This window comes from Dryobates pubescens, chromosome 1, assembly GCF_014839835.1.
Source record: "Dryobates pubescens isolate bDryPub1 chromosome 1, bDryPub1.pri, whole genome shotgun sequence".
Lineage (NCBI taxonomy): Eukaryota > Metazoa > Chordata > Aves > Piciformes > Picidae > Dryobates > Dryobates pubescens.
The window spans coordinates 62,840,674-62,859,645 of NC_071612.1; the positions used below are offsets into that span (position 1 = coordinate 62,840,674).

An 18,972-nucleotide genomic window follows, 5' to 3' on the forward strand; every position below is an offset into this window, starting at 1 on the left:
CTGGTTGGTTTCTTTTTGATTGTTAAAACTGGGTTATTAATATTGTTAATTGTGATTGTAATGTTACTGATATTGCCTTGCCTGATTAGTCTGTTGCTGGGAAATTGTGATGAAGTTGTGGACCCTTTGATGGGCCAAGAAAAGATTGACCTCGAAAGTAGTGCTGTGTATCAGTGAGAAAATACCGTTATGTACCCGTGAATGAATATATTGTCATGTACCCTAGAATATCTGGCAAATCCCTGAAATGAATGTGTGGTTTGTTTAAGGTGAAGAAACTGCAATGAGAAGAAATACACCGGTGGTTAAAAGAATCCGGAATTTAGCAGTTGGAATCTCCTACACTAGTGAGTTTAGTATAATAAATCATTTAGCAAGGATAAAGTGTAGATATTGTCATTGTAGGGGTATTGTTATAGTGTAGAAAATGTTGTATTTGAGTTAGTATACACTAATTTGTAGGATAAAGAGGTAAAGAAAACTGGGCAAAGACAGTCAGTTTGGACCAGCTCCTAAGAAGCGGAAGAGGGCAAGGCCGAGGAAGGAACCAGTACCGTGGCTCATCATGTCTGCCGAGGGCTGCACGCCCTTAGGGCTGAGACCGCCGGGTACCATGGACCTGACCGGACCTCTTCTGATGGTATATGGAGCCTTGTTGGTCCTGGGACATGCACAAAAGTGCAGGTGTATCATACCATCTATGCCTGCAAGGGGAAAAAATTAAATCCTTGCTATATAAATCAGACTGAGTATGCCCAGTGTAATGAAAGTGGAAAAATAACCGGTTATGATCCTAAAGAAGTACCCTGTCAGTGGTGGATAGAGCAAGAACTAATAATGAGAAAGGAAGGCTGATAGGGCAAAGTGGTATTACCACAAATCTCAGTAAACCAGTGTCTGTTGAATTTGACCCGTCACAAAAAGATTATTGTTCAATTTTTTATCATGGAATCGAAACAAGGACTAAGCATGAGATTCCAGCTGTTGCTAAGAGTTTATTTGTAAACCTTGCTGAAAATATTGCCAAAGCCTTAAGAGTAACTAACTGTTTTGTTTGTGGAGGGACTAATCAAGGTGATCCTGGGGTTACCACACTCCTGTCTATATGCTTAACAGAATTATAAGAGCCTGAGCATTGTTAACAAGCAGGTGATTGGAACCAGTGTGAGAGGGTTAGACAGACCAGCCCATGATGTGAAACCTGGAGATTATGTCTATGTCAGATCTCTTTCAGAGAACCCTCTGGAGCCCAAGTGGACCGGACCGTATCAGGTGTTACTGACATCCTTCACAGCCATCAATATCTGCTGCTTGGATTCACCACACCAGAGTCAAGAAGACCTCAGCGAGAGAATGGAAACTCGAATCCCAGGGACCCCTGAAGCTAAGTTCTATCAATAATTGTGATTTTTTTGTTGGTTGATACTATTGAGGGATGGGAAGGAAATATGTACTTAAATGTTAGTCAAGAATTGGCTTTGCAAAACTAATCTCTCTTAACTGTTGGATAATACTACTGTTAGTTTTGATTAAGATAATTATGTGTACTGGGAAGAGTGGTGTAGAATCCTACCAGAAGCATAAAAATGATAAACTCAGACATGAGGTGGAAACAGGACATTATTTTAAGAAAATATAGTATAGGAATATACTCTTGGCTGTAAGAAAGGGGGGAATTGATGAACAGAAAATTCTTATTAACAGAATAAGAATAAGATAAGAAAAAATTCTTATTAACAGAATAAGAATAAGATAAGAATTTTCCTCTTGTTAGCTGAAATGCTGGAATGCAGGGAGGGGGAGAGGAGTTGGCAGACAGCCTCTGCATGGATAAGGAATAACAGGATTTTTCAGTGATTTACTTCTGCTAGTCCTAGACAAGATGATCTTTTGTGTAAGATAAAGGACACCTGGACTTCTGTTATTTTTAGATAGATAGAGGACATCTGAATAATATGTATACTTCTGCTATTTTTAGGTAACCTTTGTATAGATAGGAAGCATCTGGACTCTTCTGTGAGATATTAACATACCTCTGTGATTATAGACAGATAACTTTTTGTATAAAAGTTTGCCCAAAACGCTCTGAAGGCACACAGGTCTTTTGAAATGATTCTACCTGTGTCCAGCGCCAAAATAGAAGCATAATACAAGAAACTTACTGAGTCTCTTGTGTCTTTCTCTAAGTCAAGGGAGCTGGTGTTGTTTAGCCTGGAGGAGGCTCAGGGGAGACCTTCTTGCTGTCTACAACTCCCTGAAGGGAGGTTGTATTCAGGTGGGGGTTGGTCTCTTCTCCCAGGCAGCCAGCACCAGAACAAGAGGACAGAGTCTCAAGCTGTGCCAGGGGAAGTTTAGGCTGGAGGTGAGGAGAAAGTTCCTCACAGAATTGTTAGCCATTGGAATGTGCTGCCCAGGGAGGTGGTGGATTCACTGTCCCTGGAGGTGTTCAGGAGGGGATTGGACACGGCACTTGGTGCCATAGTTTAGTAGTCACAGAGCGTTGGGTGACAGGTTGGACTTGATGATCTTTTGATCATCTTTTGACCTCTCTTTGAGGTCTTTTCCAACCTTATTGAGTCTATGATCTCGACTGGCTTCGGACGCCGGGTAAAAGACTGCATCCAACCAGAGTGGCGTTACGCTGTGCCCGGAAGGAGCAGCAGCAAGTGAGGCTCCTGCCCGCACAAGGTTCTTCCCCATCCCCGGCCGCCCCTGACGGCGTGCCGCCGCGGCGCCGCGAGGGGCGGGACCGTGGCTACGGGCTGTGGGAGGGGCGGGAATTAACGGCCGTGGCGGGGAGTTGAACGACCGTGCAGGGCAACTCAGCGGCCATACAGTGGAGGCGTCATGGCCACTTGCCGTGTCACGTCTGCTGGCTGCCCGGTGAGGGAGCGGCCTGCTGCGCTTTGCGGGTTTGGTGCTGCTGGGGCGGGGCTGAGAGGGGAAGGCCGGAAGGAAGTTGCCGAGCCGGGGTCCGCCGCGTCCTGGCAGTTCCCTGTCGCTTAGGGAGGGCAAGCTCGGGAGGGCTGCTGGGGGGCTGGTACTGAAAGAGGGGCTCCTCCGGAGCCTGGCGGCATGTTGGAAGGCCCTGCCACTGTAGCGGGGATGGTGTCTGGGGTTCGATAGGGAGTGGCCCGTAGGTTGTTGGAGTGGTGCGGTGCAAGACTGGGGAAGCGGGAGAGAGACTGGTGCTTTAGGCGAGGGGGAAAGGCAGAGCTGGTACCGGGCCAGGACGGGAGAGTCTGAGGCTGTGCAGGGAAGGGGCTTTGTGGCAGGGGCAGTGGTGAGAGGCACTTCTAGGTTTAGGAAGGCTTAGTGTTGCGGGCTTTGGGCTTTGCAGCAGCAGCTTGCTTGGGCTTGAGCTGTGGGGTGGCACCATGCATCAGACAGTGAGAGAGACTGGGGACAGCATTAGACTTGGGGGAGCTTAATGCTGCTGGGGTTCAGTGGGGTAGCCCTGAGTCTTGTGTAGTTGCAGCCGAGATTATTTTGTATTGTCGGGATACATTTACCTGGTAGAGGAGGGCGTGATGGTGCACATGGGGGGGAGTTCAGGATCTGGAGACTCCAGGTGCTAGCAGGAGGTCAGCCTCGTTCTTTCGTCGTTGAGTGTTTGCTTTGAGGTGCTTGGGACTGTGGTCAAGCTCTGATGGGGAGCAGGCTGTGTTGGTAGTTGCCACGGAAGTGGAAGCTGTGTTTATGAGAGCAGGACTGATTGGTCTCTTCTGAAGGCTGAACAATTCTCAAGTGGTGGAGTCACCATCATTGGAGGTGTTCAGGAGGAGACTTGATGGGGTACATGGCGCCATGGTTTAGGTGGGTTGGATTGGTTGATGGGTTGCATGTGATGATCTTGAAGGTCTCTACCAACCTGGTTTATTCTATTCTATTCTAACCTCTTGTAACATTTCTCCCAGCGTTTTCCTTAGTTTTTTTTGGTGGTGGTGTTTTGTTGGGTTTTTCCCCCCTGACCTCAGGTTTTGTTGGTCGTTTGCAACAAGGTGCTGTGTAGGGACATGCTAACCTGGGGAGGTGGTGGAGTCACCATCATTGGAGGTGTTCAGGAGAAGACTTGATGGGGTGCTTGGTGCCGTGGGTTAGTTGTTTAGGTGGTGTTGGATTGGTTGATGGGTTGGACGCGATGATCTTGAAGGTCTCTTCCAACCTGGTTTATTCTATGTATGTATGTATGTATGTTTCCCAGGTGCAGTTTTGATTCTGTCAGCTTCAACAGATGTGTTACATCGTGTTAATTTGTTCTCACTGTGCAAACAGTGGTCTCTTGGTTACACCTGGGCTGAGAAGAGCAGTTGTCATACCAGAGCTGAGCTTGACTGCCTGCTCAGATGGTCATTGAAATGTCTGGTCTGTTCCAAAGTCAGCCTTGGGGGCTCTGTAGCAGCAATGTGTTGTAGAATTACATGAAGGTTTCGTGCAAGTCACCTAAGGTCCAGGGGGGTTACCAGCCTGGGTAATTTGTGGGGTTGGACTCGATGATCTCCTGAGTTCCCTTCCAATCCCCAGCATCCTGTGATCCCTTTGAAATTTGTTGAAATGTGCATTTTATGTTGCTCAGTATTCTTACCTCTGTCTGGCTTTTGTGGGATGAATATGTGGCTTGGTTTGCTTGTACAAATAAAATGGTTTTATTGTGTGAAGATAAATCTTAATCTGTAGTGTGTGAACATTACTGTCTTCTAGGATCATCCATCCCTGGAGAGACGCTTCAGAGGCCACAAAGATGCTATCACTAGTGTGGACTTCAGTCTCAATAAGAAACAATTGGGTAAATTGTCTCTGTGTTCTGATGGCCAGATGATAAAGAGCTTCTCTGCTTTAGTTAAATGGAGGGGGCAGTGGAGGTACTGGGCTCCACAAGAGCAGAGGACTTGTTTTCATAATGATGATTTTGGAGAGTTTCAGGATGAATGTTTCTGTGTGCTTTGGGAAAAATCTTCTTGTTGAACTGCAGAGATCGCAGATTGTGTGCATCCTGCTAGAGTTTTAGGGACATCTTCTGTTGCTTATTATTTCATGCTCCTGGCTGTATTGTGCAGGCAACATAAGGCAAAACTTGACCTTTTTTTCTCCATTTTCTATTTCTCCCCTTTAGATGTTGCCTGTGGTTATGCCAGGGCTTGTATCCTAGTTGGTATTAGTAACCCACCATTGCAGTTGAGTAGGAACCAAGAGGGGTTTTGGCATTCTACCTCCACTCCCTCAATAAAACAACCAAACCCAGAAGACTGAAATCTTTTTATTCATTAGATTGCTTGCCCAGTCCAGTAAGGATAATGATTATTGCCACTAAATCACACGTAAGCAGTATCATATTTAAGTGCTTTATTGAGATGTCAGCATTAACTTACTTCAAAATCACTCCTGGGGAAGCTGTAGTATTGCAACTTAATATCCTTTCTAGACAATGACTTAATGTAGTTATATCTAACATTCAGATTTCTTGATACTAGGCTGTGTGCTCAATCTATTTTTACACAGTTGTCTATCTTTAAATTTTAGTATTCCTAGGGAGAGCTGTTGCCTGCATGATAAAGCTAAACAGAGCCAACAGCTGAACAGATGAATATGTGAGGGGTTTTCTTTCCCCTTAGGGGCCATGCCTAATGAATGATCCTGTTAGAAATGGGCATATGTTAATCCCGCATCAATAGCAGAAAGAGGGGTTACTTACTTTTCTGTGTGTGCTGAAATGGTTGTGAAACAGAAGGACATGTGTTTTGCAACAATGGAGAGGTGTTGCAGGGAGAGGTACTGGATTGCCTTTAAGTCACCAACTCACAGGGCTTCTCTGCATGTTTCTTAATATTTAACCTGCTGCAGCTGGTAGCTGCACTTGCTTCCCACCTTGAGAAGTGATGAGAGAGCCTTCATTCACAAACCTTCTGAGTTTCCTTAGCCTGTGGTTGTTTGAAAGAATTTTTGCAGCCTGTGTGGCTTTTGTCTCTGCAGCTGTTGCATTTCCTGACTCTTGGAAGTAAATATCAGTCCAAGCCAGTGCATGGCAGGCTTTGTTTTGCTTGAATTAGTAATTAAATGCTCAGTATGAAATACATTGGTGAAGCTTCAAGGATAATATACGAGAGTAATGTGATGGTGAATAGAGTGAAATCTAATTTCAGTGAAACTGGAGAAAAACTAAGGCAAGTTTGGTTTTGTGTGGGTTTGTTTTTCATTTTTATATCAGCAAGTGGCTCAGTGGACTCAAGCATGACAGTCTGGAATATGAAGCCTCAGATGAGAGCCTATCGCTTTCTGGGCCATGAAGACGCAGTGACATGTGTTCAGTTTTCACCTTCTGGTCACCTGCTGGCGTCAGCCTCGAGAGACAAAACAGTCCGTTTGTGGATTCCCAGCTTGTAAGTATCTATTCCCTTCTGTCTCTCTTTTTGTCTTGTAACTATGGGTTGGGTTTTCTCCTTGCTTCTTGAAAGCAGTTCTCTCTCTGTGGGGCTGAGATCTGTTTGAAGGGAAGAAGAACCATTTTCTGTGACAACTCTACAGAAAGGAGAGGTAATTTGGTCTTGAAATTGCATTGGAAACAAAACTAACATCCATTGCAAAGCTTATTAAAGTCACTGTTGACTTCCTGTTCTAATACAAGAAGTTACTAATGTAGCTCACCAGTGGTGAGCTGTTGGAATTTTCTTCCCCTTTTCCCTTCAAATTCTTTCTTCTAGCAAATTGATCTTGCCTTGCAGTATTAAGGTGCTGAAACACAAGATGAGGCTTAGTGATGGAAATACCTTCTCTGTGAGTAGGGTGGAAGTTACTAGCTTGCATGCTTGCTATAGTCTGCAAAGTGTGTAGGTGTCTTGGATTTCTTGGTCTAAACAAGTAACCCCTGTGTCCCACTGATGATAAATGGTTGTGTGCTACTAAGATAGAACTACTTTGTGTACTGAATTTTTTGGGAGCTTGCATATGATTAACAAAAATTTACTCTCAGTACTGTAGCCTAATTATGAAGTTTTGATCTTGGAATGGAGGTTTTAGCTGCTTTAAGTCATTAATGCTTGTCAAGTCCTTAGAAATCATTGACCAGAAGACCTCAACTTCTGCTGCTTTAGTCTGCAACGCATTGTTTTAAGCGATATGTTACTCAAGGAGTTAATGCTAGTCTGTGTGGGGATTGCTGTCTTTGGGATTTGGGCTTTTTATAAGCTGTGTTGACAGAATTTTGTGATTTCATGTTTCTGCAGGAATTTTTAACAGGCTTGGGGATGTTCTGTGGTTTCGGATAGAAAGAAAATTTTTTTGAGCAGTAACCTTTACTGTTCCTTGCCTTCCAGAAAAAAGGAACAAATAAAACTAGGTGACTCTGACCTTTTCTGAGGAGGGAGGGAATGTTGCTGGAAGGTACATGGTATTGTGATATTTTTATTATTTTTTGGTTTGGGGTGGGTTTTTTTGCCTTTACAATTTTAGTAGTCCTCAGCCTCAGTATAGAGCTTGTTGAATCCTAGAGGTGAAGAGAGCAAACTACCCTGTCTTTCTGTTAATCAGTTCTGTCTGTGAATATGGAGCTCCTGGTAGTGCTGGAGATGTATTTTAGACCAAGAGTCCCGTATACTGTTGGATCTCCAAATATGCCTCGAGTTTATTTGCCAGAGGAATACTCCTTGCATTTATTTGGAAATGGTGGATAAAGCACAATAACAATACTTGATCTTTTGTCTTGCCTGGCTGAGTTAAATGGGAGCTTGCTCAAAGTTGTGCAACATCAGACACGCTGAATTCAGTTGTTACTTCTTGTGTGATGCTGCATGGGAAGCATTCAGCTGGCGTATGAATCCTTACAGGAGCAGTTTTGAGGTCCTTGACTGTGAGGCTGTGTCTAAATGACCTGTAGAAACACTTTGCTTCTCACCTGCCTTCCAGCAGAGGGACTTGGTAACCAGGACAGAATGTCAGCATCTTCTTTTATGTTGATGTTTCCGTGAATGTTGTTTTAAGTGGTTGCACAAATTAACAATAGCATTTTTGTGCCTTTATAGGAAACATGGGTTGTGTCCCCTGGATTGGGATCCCATATTGAACTAGAGCAACGGGTTTTAGCTGTGTGTTCTGTATAGCTCATCAAACATGAGTTTGGGGTTGACACACATGTAAGCACATGCAGTTCCTTTGGAAGTGGTGGCTACCAGCACTGCTCAGCATCCAGAGACTTTGTGTTTTCAGGTACATGACATCTTTGCTGCCCTGTTGCGCAGTTTTAAAGTGCTCTCTCTTTCTGTTTAGCAAAGGAACATCTACTGTGCTCAAGGCTCATACTGCAATTGTAAGATCTGTTAATTTCTCCAGTGATGGCTGGTACTTAGTAACAGCTTCTAATGACAAAACAGTCAAAGTGTGGACAGTTCACAGGAAGAAGTTTCTCCTGTCGCTTAGTCAACACACAAACTGGGTTCGCTGTGCCAGGTAAGTGCAACTTGCTGACAAATGGAGGTGGGCATGTATCACTCAGAACAGAGACTCAGTGTCATGCTCTTGTGTAACATGTTTCTGTTCAGGATGATTGAAGTGTCTGGGGTGACTGAAATGTATTGCTAACCTGCAGAGAGATCCCTTAGGATAATGGTTGTGCCCCTGCCTTGTGTTTCTTCAGTGATCTTTGTCAAGCAGAGACTTTCCTGCTTGTTTGTTTTGCTTTTACTTAGCAACTTTGAGATGCAGAAGTCTCTATACTAACAGAAGCAAAACTGTTTCATGTTAGTTGCTTTTAGACTTATGTCCCTAGTTAAAAGGTGTCACCTGTGCTGCTTCCACAATGATGGAAGTTCTGCCATAATAAAAACATTACTTCCTGATAACTCTCAGATGTGTTTTCCAGTTGTCCATCACAGTTGTTTTGAGGAGTTTTCATGTATATTTGTAGGTGAAAAGTCATCATAGTTCTTGAATGTGGTGGTGGCAGTGACTGACTGTGCTATAGATGCCCACAGCAGAGCAGAATGAATGTCTTTCCAGTATCCATGGTGTTGATTTCTAGTTAGAGACTCAAACTGTGATCCTGTAAAATGTATACCTCTGAGGAGAGATAGCATACTGTCTTGTATATGAGATGGCTTAAAACAGTCTTCAAAGACACTTGAAGCTGTTGTTTTGGGAGTAATTGTATAGCTCAGAGTGCTTATGGCAAAGGTAGGAATTGTCTTGAATAAGGGTAGGGGAATGACAAAACAATGTGAAATGCATTTAAAGTGAAAGGTAGGACAGGAGATCTGAAGTCAGACTTGGGACTTTCTTAAGAGTTGTATTATGTGCTTATGGAATTAGGCATAACTTGAGGACTTGTGGCTTGCCTTTTTCTCCCTTCAGCGTACAGATTTTTAGTCTCACTGATGCCACTGTCACTACTTGAAGAGTCAGGTGATTACCAATGTACCCTGAGGGCTGGCCCAATCCAAGGGAACATGCACACCTTTTGTTTGGGGGTGTTTCTTGATTGCTGTATGTGGCCGTTTGAGGCTGTGCCTTTAAGAAAGGGGCACACTGGCTAAATGTTTGTAAAATATTTTGGTATTCTAAACGAATTTCATTGGCCAAGGATTGTGGGAGGTGAGATTGGACCCGGGGGAGCTGGGAACTTTCTCTCAGTCTTCCTTCCTTCGCTGTCCCTTTCGGCTGGATCTGCTTCTGGGATTCTGGCTAACTAAGATAAGATACTAACTCCCTGTGCAAGGCCTTTATTCTTTTCCTGCCCTGTTAACCGTCCTCGTCTCTTCTTCTACCTCTTTTGGGGGAGAAGGGAGGTAGGGGGTTGAAGGGGGCACAGGGGGAAGCCCCCTCTGTGGGGGGTCTGGTTTCTGGTTGAGTTCATTTGTTGTATATTCCTGTATATATTGTAAAATACCTGTGTTTGTTGTGTTACATATAATCTGTTTCCTTGTAAAATATAATCTCATTTCTCCGACTGGGTTTAGCCGTGGTCTCTTTCTCAGTGGGGGAGGGAAAGCAGAGCCTTTCCTTTCAAACTACCACACTGTAACTCTTGCCTTAGATTCTCTCCTGATGGACAACTGATAGTGTCATCCAGCGATGACAAAACCGTCAAGCTGTGGGATAAGACCAGCAAAGAATGCATACACTCCTTCTATGAGCCTGGTGGGTAAGTATCTGGCGGTGCACCAGGACTGGCCTTGTGATTTCTGAAATGGGGATGCCTGGTGAATATTCACCTGCTTTCATGGCAGCAGCCAGGGGTCCTTGCCCTGGCAGTCATTTCTACCTCTTAGTGTACCTCTTAGCTTTTGCTTTTAGCACCTAGCAGCCAGCCAAGGAAGAGACAGAATAGAATAAACCAGGTTGGAAGAGACCTCCAAGATCATTGCATCCAACCTATTATCCAACACCACCTAATCAACTAAACCGTGCAACCAAGCACCCTATTAAATCTCCTCCTGAATATTTCCAACAGCAGTGACCCCACCACCTCCCCAGGCAGCCCATTCCAATGGGCAATCACTCTCTCTCTCTGTGGAATTTCTTCCTAACCTCCAGCCTAAACCTCCCCTGGCACAAGCTTGAGACTGTGTCCTCTTGTTCTGGTGCTGGCTGCCTGGGAGAAGAGACCAACCTCTGCCTGTCTACAACCTCCCTTAAGGTAGTTGTAGAGAGCAGTAAGGTCACCCTTGAGCCTCCTCTTCTCCAGGCTAAGCAGCCCCAGCTCCCTCATCCTCTCCTCGTAGGGCTTGTGTTCCAAGCCCCTCACCAGCTTTGTTGCCCTTCTCTGGACACATTCCAGCAAGTCAACATCCTTCCTAAACTGAGAGGCCCAGAACTGGACACAGGACTCAAGGTGTGGCCTAACCAGTGCAGTGTACAGAAGTAGCTTCCAGAACTTCTTTGACCTCTTCATGACTTCCCTAGATTGTAACCCGGAAGGTTATATTTCGATAATTTTCCATCTTCTCAAGCTTTACTTTTTTTATGCTTATTTATTTTTGGAGATGAAGTTTTTTACTTCTTCCAGTTTTGTTAATTCTTTTTTTTTAATTATACTCTGAGTTGAAGTAGATGAAAAGAGCAAAAATGTACTTACAGATGAGTACTTGGATGCTTTGTGGTTCCTCCTCCAGTTTTTAAATAAGGTTGCAAACCCCACTTTGCATTCTGAAAAACACACTAAAAGTTCATTTGTCCAGAAACAAAAACCAAGTTCTTGGAGAACTGACACTGGAACCTCCCTAATCTCTTGCTGCCTTGAATTTTTAAGCACAAAGTTGCCTTCTTCCCAAGTAGTACACAAAGATACTAAGATAAATTCAAACAGTGTAATATGTTTGTTTTTTTTTTACTCTAGCTTTTCTAAACAACCTATTGAAATATCTCAACTTCCTGAGCATTTGTTAGGAGAGTGCTCAAGGGATAATTAATTTTACCCAGTTTCTTGTGTGGATTGGGTGAGAATTTACAAGATGCTCTTCACTGAAGGTTTTGATGATTCTGTTGTACTTGTGTGTTCAAAATAAAAAGTGCTTGTGCACAGGTCCAGAAAGGAATTTGATCTCAGCCTGGCTGCCTTCCAAGTGGCAACATATGATTTCAGGCACCAGTTCAATAAGTTCCATCTTAAAATTAGTTAAGAGAAGAAAACTATCTGTTCAGTCTTGTACACACTGCTCTAGAAATCTTGTTAATAGAAAACATACATTAGGCAAACATTAAATGAACACCTGAAAATGTTGTTGTGATAGTCAGATCCATCAGGTTCCAGGAGGTTTGTATCTACAGCTCCTATACCTGTAATGCAAGACACTGAGGGTGATATCCTTAGATATCCTCCATGTCCCAGTGGAAGCCAGGGACAAGCGGAGTCCCTCAGGGATCAGTCCTGGGACCAGGCTTGTTCAACATCTTTGTGGGTGCCATGGACAGTGGCATTGAGTGCACCCTCAGCAGGTTTGCTGATGACACCAAGCTGTGTGGTGCGGCAGACAGTTGGAGGGAAGGGATGCCATCCAGAGGGACCTTAACAGGCTGGAGAGGTGGGCACAAGCCAACCTCATGAGGTTCAACAAGACCAAGTGCAGGGTCCTGCAGCTGGGTCGAGGCAATCCCAGGCACAAATCCAGGCTGGGCAGTGACTGGCTGGAAAGCAGCCCTGAGGAGAGAGACTTGGGGGTGCTGGGGGAGGAGAAGCAGCGCAATATGAGCTCTCAGTGTGCACTTGCAGCCCGGAAAGCCAATTGGATCCTGGGTTGCATCAAGAGAAGTGTGGCCAGCAGGTCAGGTCAAGGCAGGTGATTCTCCCCCTCCACTCAGCTCTGGCGACACCCCACCTGGAGTACTGCATCCAGTTCTGGAGCCTCTATTAAAAGAGGGATATGGAGGTGCTGGAAGGTGTCCAGAGAAGGGCCACAAGGATGAGCAGAGGGCTGGAGCACCTCTCCTGTGAAGACAGACTGAAGGAGTTGGGGCTATTGAGGCTGCAGAAGAGAAGGTGACCTAATTGTGGCCTTCCAGTATCTGAAGGGGGCCTACAAGACGGCTGGGGAGGGACTTCTCAGGATCTCAGGTAGTGACAGGACTAGGGGGAATGGAATGAAGCTGGAGGTGGGGAGATTCAGGCTGGATGTGAGGAGGAAGTTCTTCACCATGAGACTGGTGAAGCCCTGGAATGGGTTGTCCAGGGAGGTGGTTGAGGCCCTGTCCCTGGAGGTGTTTAAGCCCAGGCTGGACGAGGCTCTGGCCAGCCTGATCTAGTGTGGGGTGTCCCTGCCCATGGCAGGGGGATTGAAACTAGATGATCCTTGTGGTCCCTTCCAACCCTGACTGATACTATGATGCAATCCTGCTGTGTACTTGGGGCTATAAAGAAGGTTTTAAGAGAAATTTCAGATTATCTCTTCCTTTCCACGACGTTAAATGCACCACGATGTAGCTTCCTTTCTTGAAAAGACCTTTTTTGACCTTTAGGAAGGGTTGAATGTAACCAGTTGGATTTGGCTGCAATTTGCAGGTATGTCAGGCACGTGGATTTCCACCCCAGCGGCACGTGCATTGCTACAGCTGGCACCAATAAGGCAGTGAATGTGTGGGACATCAGGATGAATAGACTGCTTCAACATTATACAGGCAAGTGAAGATCTTAGAAAAGCTGGACCTTTCCACATATTAACATGAATTGCGATGGCTCTTTATCAGCTGCTGCTTTTCCAGAAAGGCACTGGATTAGGCCCGACAGTAGAAACTGTTTTTTCTCCAAACATCATGCTTTGTTTTAGAATAGAATAAACCAGGTTGGAAGAGACCTTCAAGATCATCTCGTGCAACCTATCATCCAACACCACCTAATCAACTAAACCATGCAACCAAATACCCTATCAAGTCTCCTCTTGAACACCTCCAATGATGGTGACCCCACCACCTCCTCAGGCAGCCCATTCCAATGGGCAGTCTCTCTCTCTCTGTGTAGAACTTCCTCCTAACCTCCCCTGGTGCAGCCTGAGACTGTGTCCTCTTGTTCTGGTGCTGGCTGCCTGGGAGAGGAGACCAACATCCGCCTGTCTACAACCTCCCTTAAGGTAGTTGTAGAGAGCAGTAAGGTCACTCTTGAGCCTTCTCTTCTCCAGGCTAAGCAGCCCCAGCTCCCTCAGTCTCTCCTCATAGGGCTTGTGTTCCAAACCCCTCACCAACTTTGTTGCCCTTCTCTGGACACGTTGCAGCAAGTCATCATCTTTCCTAAACCGAGGGGCCCAGAACTGGACACAGGACTCGAGGTGCGGCCTAACCAGCGCAGTGTACAGGGGCAGAATGACCTCCCTTTTGTGTTAGCTCTGACCAATACTCATGTTGGTGGGAAAGACCTCTGTTCAAATATCTCTGCCCACCATCAAAAAAAGCAAAAAAGCCCCAGTGCTGACACTGTTCTGTGCTGCAGGTCTGTGTAGCTGTTACTTGCACTGCCACTTGGCTTGTGGTCACAGTTCTTGAGGAGAAAGAATTCTGAAGGCTCTCAGCCCACGTTCTACTTTACCTTGATAGAGCAAGGCAGAGAAAGCATAGTGATGTTTAAGGAACAGAGCTCTTTGTCTTGTCTTCCTTTGCAACAACTTGTGAAAGATGTCTCAGACCTCTTCTGGTAAATAAGAGCAATGAGAGTTAATCTCTTGAAGCAAATGCAGATTCTGTGAAGAAGATTAAGATGATGAAAGTATTTTGGGGCTCTATAAAAGGTACATGAAAGTTCCCCCAAAAGAGGCTGCTGTGGAGCAGAAACAGTCTGCAAACTTAAGCTTTTCTAATGCTGCTGTATGTAGAGGGCTGTTCTTTAGCTCTTTGCATATAGATGGAAACACTACTAGGATCACCTGATCTTGCTATTAAGCACTGATGGTGGTGCTGTTGTCATTGGAACAGTTTTTCTCTTGTGTAGGAAAACAGTAATATTCCCAGCATCAGCTTCCTGAACTGTTTTATTCCTGATTTGTGGGGACATCATTTCATTGTAGTCTCATTAGGTTGTCGAGTTGAGCACTCTGAGCTTTTCTCAGCTGTAAACCTGCCTGAACTCCTTGAACTCTCATGTAATGAGATTTTTTTTTTTTGGTTAATTTGGTTGTTCTTATGGACTGACAATCCTCCCAGTTCTCTCAGAGTTAACAAAACCGAATGGAAATCAAGCCTTTTGATGACTGTTGTTCCAGTTCATCAGTATTGAGTTGGTACTGTTACAATGATGAATACTGAAGTGTGATTCTTACTGTAGTGAGTGTTGCCAATTTGTGACTCATATCAAAACTTGGAAAAGCCTTTCTGAAGTCTTGTTGCTGAAATAGGTAGTGTGTTTAAATACTTAAGCAACGTCAGGTTGTCCTTTAACCTACTTTATCATTTTTAACCAGTGGCAAGGTCTGCAAGTGTGTTTTTCCAGCCACATTATAACTTGGCTCCAAACTCATGTCTTTCTGCTTTCCAGTTACTGCTATTAAATTAGCTGAATCTGATGTGGTTTAGGCTTGGCTGCCAGGTTTATTTCTTTTTTTGTCTTGGAATTACACACTTCCCCAGTATCCCATCCTTACTGAAATGACATTTTAGTCTGACACCATTGCTATTGAAGCAATATTTTCCTGTTATGAGTGTTATTTTTAACAGCTACTCTTAATACTCAATTAGGATTTATAAAGTTTCAACTAGAAATAGCTTCCTTTGGCTTTTTTGGCTGAAATCACAGGGCTAGCTGTATGCAGTCACTTCATTCATCTCTGGCTGTGATGCATTTGCAACATGTTCTGGAGATGTTTCTCTTCTGAGGTTTGTATGCACATGTTTTCACTACATAAGGTTTAGTTTTGTGGCTCTCCTGTGTAATAATAATAATAAAAGGTTGGAAGAGACCTTCAAGGTCATCAACCAATCCAACCCACCTAAACAACTAACCCATGGCACCAAGCACTCCATCAAGTCTCCTCCTGAACACCCCCAATGATGGTGACTCCACCACCTCCTCAGGCAGCCCATTCCAATGGGCAATCACTCTCTCTGTGTAGAACTTCTTCTTAATATCCAACCTAAACCTCCCCTTGTGCAGCCTGAGACTGTGTCCTCTTGTTCTGGTACTGGCTGCCTGGGAGAAGAGACCAACATCCTCCTGTCTACAACTTCCCTTCAGGTAGTTGTAGAGAGTAATAAGGTCACCCCTGAGTCTCCTCTTCTCCAGGCTAAGCAACCCCAGCTCCCTCAGTCTCTCCTCATAGGGCTTGTGTTCCAAACCCCTCACCAACTTTGTTGCTCTTCTCTGGACTCGTTCCAGCAAGTCAACCTCCTTCCTAAACTGAGGGGCCCAGAACTGGACACAGGACTCGAGGTGTGGCCTAACCAGTGCAGTGTACAGGGGCAGAATGACCTCACTGCTCCTGCTGGCCACACTGTTCTTGATGCAGGGCAGGATGCCATTGGCCCTCTTGGCTGCCTGGGTGCACTGCAGGCTCATGTTCAGCCTACCATCAACCAGTACCCCCAGGTCCCTCTCTACCTGGCCGCCCTCCAGCCACTCTGACTCCAGCCTGTAGTACTGCATGGGGTTGCTGTGGCCAATGTGCAGAACCCGGCACTTGGATGTGTTCAATCTCCTGCCCTTGGACTCTGCCCATCTGCCCAGCCTGTCGAGGTCCCTCTGCAGAGCCTCTCTACCCTCCAGCAGATCAACTCCTGCCCCCAGCTTGGTGTCATCAGCAAAATTACTGATGATGGACTCAATGCCCTCATTCAGATCATCAATAAAGATGTTAAAGAGCATGGGGCCCAGTACTGATCCCTGGGGCACACCACTAATGTCTGGCTGCCAGCTGGATGTGGCACCATTCACCACCACTCTCTGGGCTCAGCCTCCAGCCAGTTCCTAACCCATCGCAGTGTGCTCCCATCCAAGCCATGGGCTGACAGCTTGGCCGTCCCCACCACAGGGACGGTGTCAAAGGCCTTGCTGAGGTCCAGGTAGGCTACATCCACCAGTCGGGTCATCTGGTCATAGAAGGAGATCAGGTTGGTCAGGTAGGATCTACCCTTCCTAAATCCATGCTGGCTGGGCCTGATCCCTTGGCCATTCTCTAAGTGCTGTGTGATTGCACTCAGGATGACCTGTTCATAATCTTGCCTGGCACTGAGGTCAGGCTGACAGCTCTGGAATTCCCTGGCTCATCCATCCAGCCCTTCTTGTGGATGGGCACAATGTTGGCCAGCTTCCAGCCTTCTGGGACCTCTCCAGTGAGCCAGGACTGATGAAAAATGATGGCGAGTGGCTTGGCCAGCTCATCTGCCAGTTCTCTCAGCACCCTAGGATGGATCCCATCTGGTCCCATGGACTTGTGGGGATCCAAGTGGCTGAGGAGACCTCCCATCTCCTGCTCATGGAACACAGGGAAACTATGCAGCTCCCTGGCTCCTTCTGCCAGCTCTGCAGGCCAGCTGTCTGGAAGACATTCTGTCCTGCTAGAAAAAATTGATGCAAAGAAGGTGTTAAGTACCTCTGAAGTACCTCTGCCTTTTCCTCATCCCTTGTTACAGCATTCCCCTCCATGTCCACCATGTCCTCTTGCTATTAATGTATTCATAGAAGGACTTTTTGTTGTCCTTCACAGCAGAGGCCAGTCTAAGCTCTAAATGTGTTTTTGCCTCCCTAATTTTCTTCCTACATGATGTAGCAACATCCTTAAGCATTCCATGGGTTGCCTCCCCTTTCTTCCAAAGATGATACACCCTCCTTTTGTCCCTTAGTTCTTTTAGAAGCTCATTGCCCATCCAGGCTGGCCGTCTGCCCTGGCGGCTCATCTTCCGGCACATTGGCACAGCCTGTTCCTGCGCCTTCAAGAGTTCTCCCTTGAAGCAGGTCCAGCTCTCCTGGACCCCTTTATTTGTAAGGGCTTTATCCCAAGGAACCCTCTGAGTTAGTTCCTTGAGTAACCTGAAGTCTGCCCTCCGGAAGTCCAGAGTGGAGGTCTTCTTGCGTCTGAGTCCCGCTAGGTGGCATCTCTGCATTCAGTACCTGCTTAGGCTGCCTGATTTCAAGGGAATCCATTTTAAAGATTGAGTTGCATTGAGGAGATAATAGATATGTGACCCTGCCACAGGCTCTTGCATATTAAAGTTGGCTTGTTTTCCCAAACTGATTACTCTTTTAGCAGTGTTGTTTTTGTTGCCAGGACTTGTTCCAGCTGTGACATTCTTAAGTGAAAGTTGGAAGTAGAGAGCAGACTGCAGAAACTTTTGTCTCGTGTGTGGCTTTTTTAGTAAAGTAAATGATGTTCTGGCCATTTCTAGTGTACAGGAGAAGGGACAGATGCTTTATTCAATCCTCAATGTGATGCTGACTGTTTTGTGCAGCACCATTTCGGCCCCTCCCTCCCCTGTCCAGTGCTTACTGCCTGGTTGTTTTTTTTACCCCCTGCAAAGCTGAGTGGTGCACGTCTGTTGTAGATCTGTGGAAACAGCTCTAGCCTATTTATTGCTGCTTAAAAAGAGCAAGTGGTACTTTTACATACTTCAGACAGGGCTGAATGGTGGTTTTCTGGTCATTAGGGACTTCAGCTGTGTCAAGTCTGTCCTAATCTTCTGGTTGGTGGTTAAATGAAAGTAGTGAATGCAAGTATTGTCAGACGTGGGACAGTTACATCTGCCACTCTGTTGGCTAGTGTGACTCAATTTTAGTGGTGAACTCCAATGTCAGTCTCTGAACAGGCCATTATTTGCCAGGGCTTGGCTGAGTGGAGGATAAGCTTGTAGCAACAAGTCACTGGCAGATGACACCTTGTGCTGCACTGAACTTACTGTTTCCATTGTGAAAGCAAATGAGGTTGCAGGAACGTTGGCAAGTTTTTGAAGAGGTGTTGTGAATGGTCTTGTGGGAGGTATGAGCTGTTTTGGCAGAAGAGAGATGATATTTTTCTGAGCTTATGACTGCCAAGAGCTCCTTGGGCACACAGGCTGTGACTGCTTACATGGCCACAGTCTGTTTTCTTTCCATTATGAAAAGGCTTTTTGGTGAGGCTGGAAATACTTTATTCAGTGTCTGGAACTTGGAGGATACATCATTAACCTCATCTGTTTCTGCTGTGATTCCTTTCAGGACTTGTCTTAATTGACCAAATGTAGTTGTCTTTATCTGAATATAGACAGTAATGGGGTGAGGAATGTTACAAATCACTTGGAATAATATTTTCAAAGGAGAAATGTCTTTAGCACTCTTTCAGGAAGAAAAACTCCCACAGACTATCTTTTTCTCCTTTACTATGCAGTGTAATACAGGGCTGGGGGGATAAAGGAAGATCCCTGGAGGTGTTCAAAAGGAGATTGGATGTGGCACTTGGTGCCATGGTTTAATCGTGGGGTCTGTGGTGACAGGTTGGACTTGATGATCTTTGAGGTCTCTTCCAACCTTGGTGATACTGTGATTTGGCTGAGTGATAGAGGCAGCATCCACCGATGAGAAGAGCTGATTAGTAGTGACTA

General features: G+C 45.5%; 1 protein-coding gene across 1 annotated transcript in view; it reads left to right on the plus strand.

Annotated features, from left to right (window-relative positions):
• The first annotated feature begins 2,847 nt into the window (after nt 1–2,847).
• Nucleotides 2,848–18,972, plus strand: part of POC1A (POC1 centriolar protein A) — a 47,369-nt gene continuing 31,244 nt past the window's right edge. Inside the window, exons 1-6 of the mRNA XM_054178148.1 lie at nt 2,848–2,883; nt 4,702–4,786; nt 6,206–6,377; nt 8,260–8,439; nt 10,022–10,129; nt 12,983–13,098. Of these exons, the coding sequence (XP_054034123.1) occupies nt 2,848–2,883; nt 4,702–4,786; nt 6,206–6,377; nt 8,260–8,439; nt 10,022–10,129; nt 12,983–13,098 (697 nt within the window). The remainder of the gene's footprint in view (nt 2,884–4,701; nt 4,787–6,205; nt 6,378–8,259; nt 8,440–10,021; nt 10,130–12,982; nt 13,099–18,972) is intronic.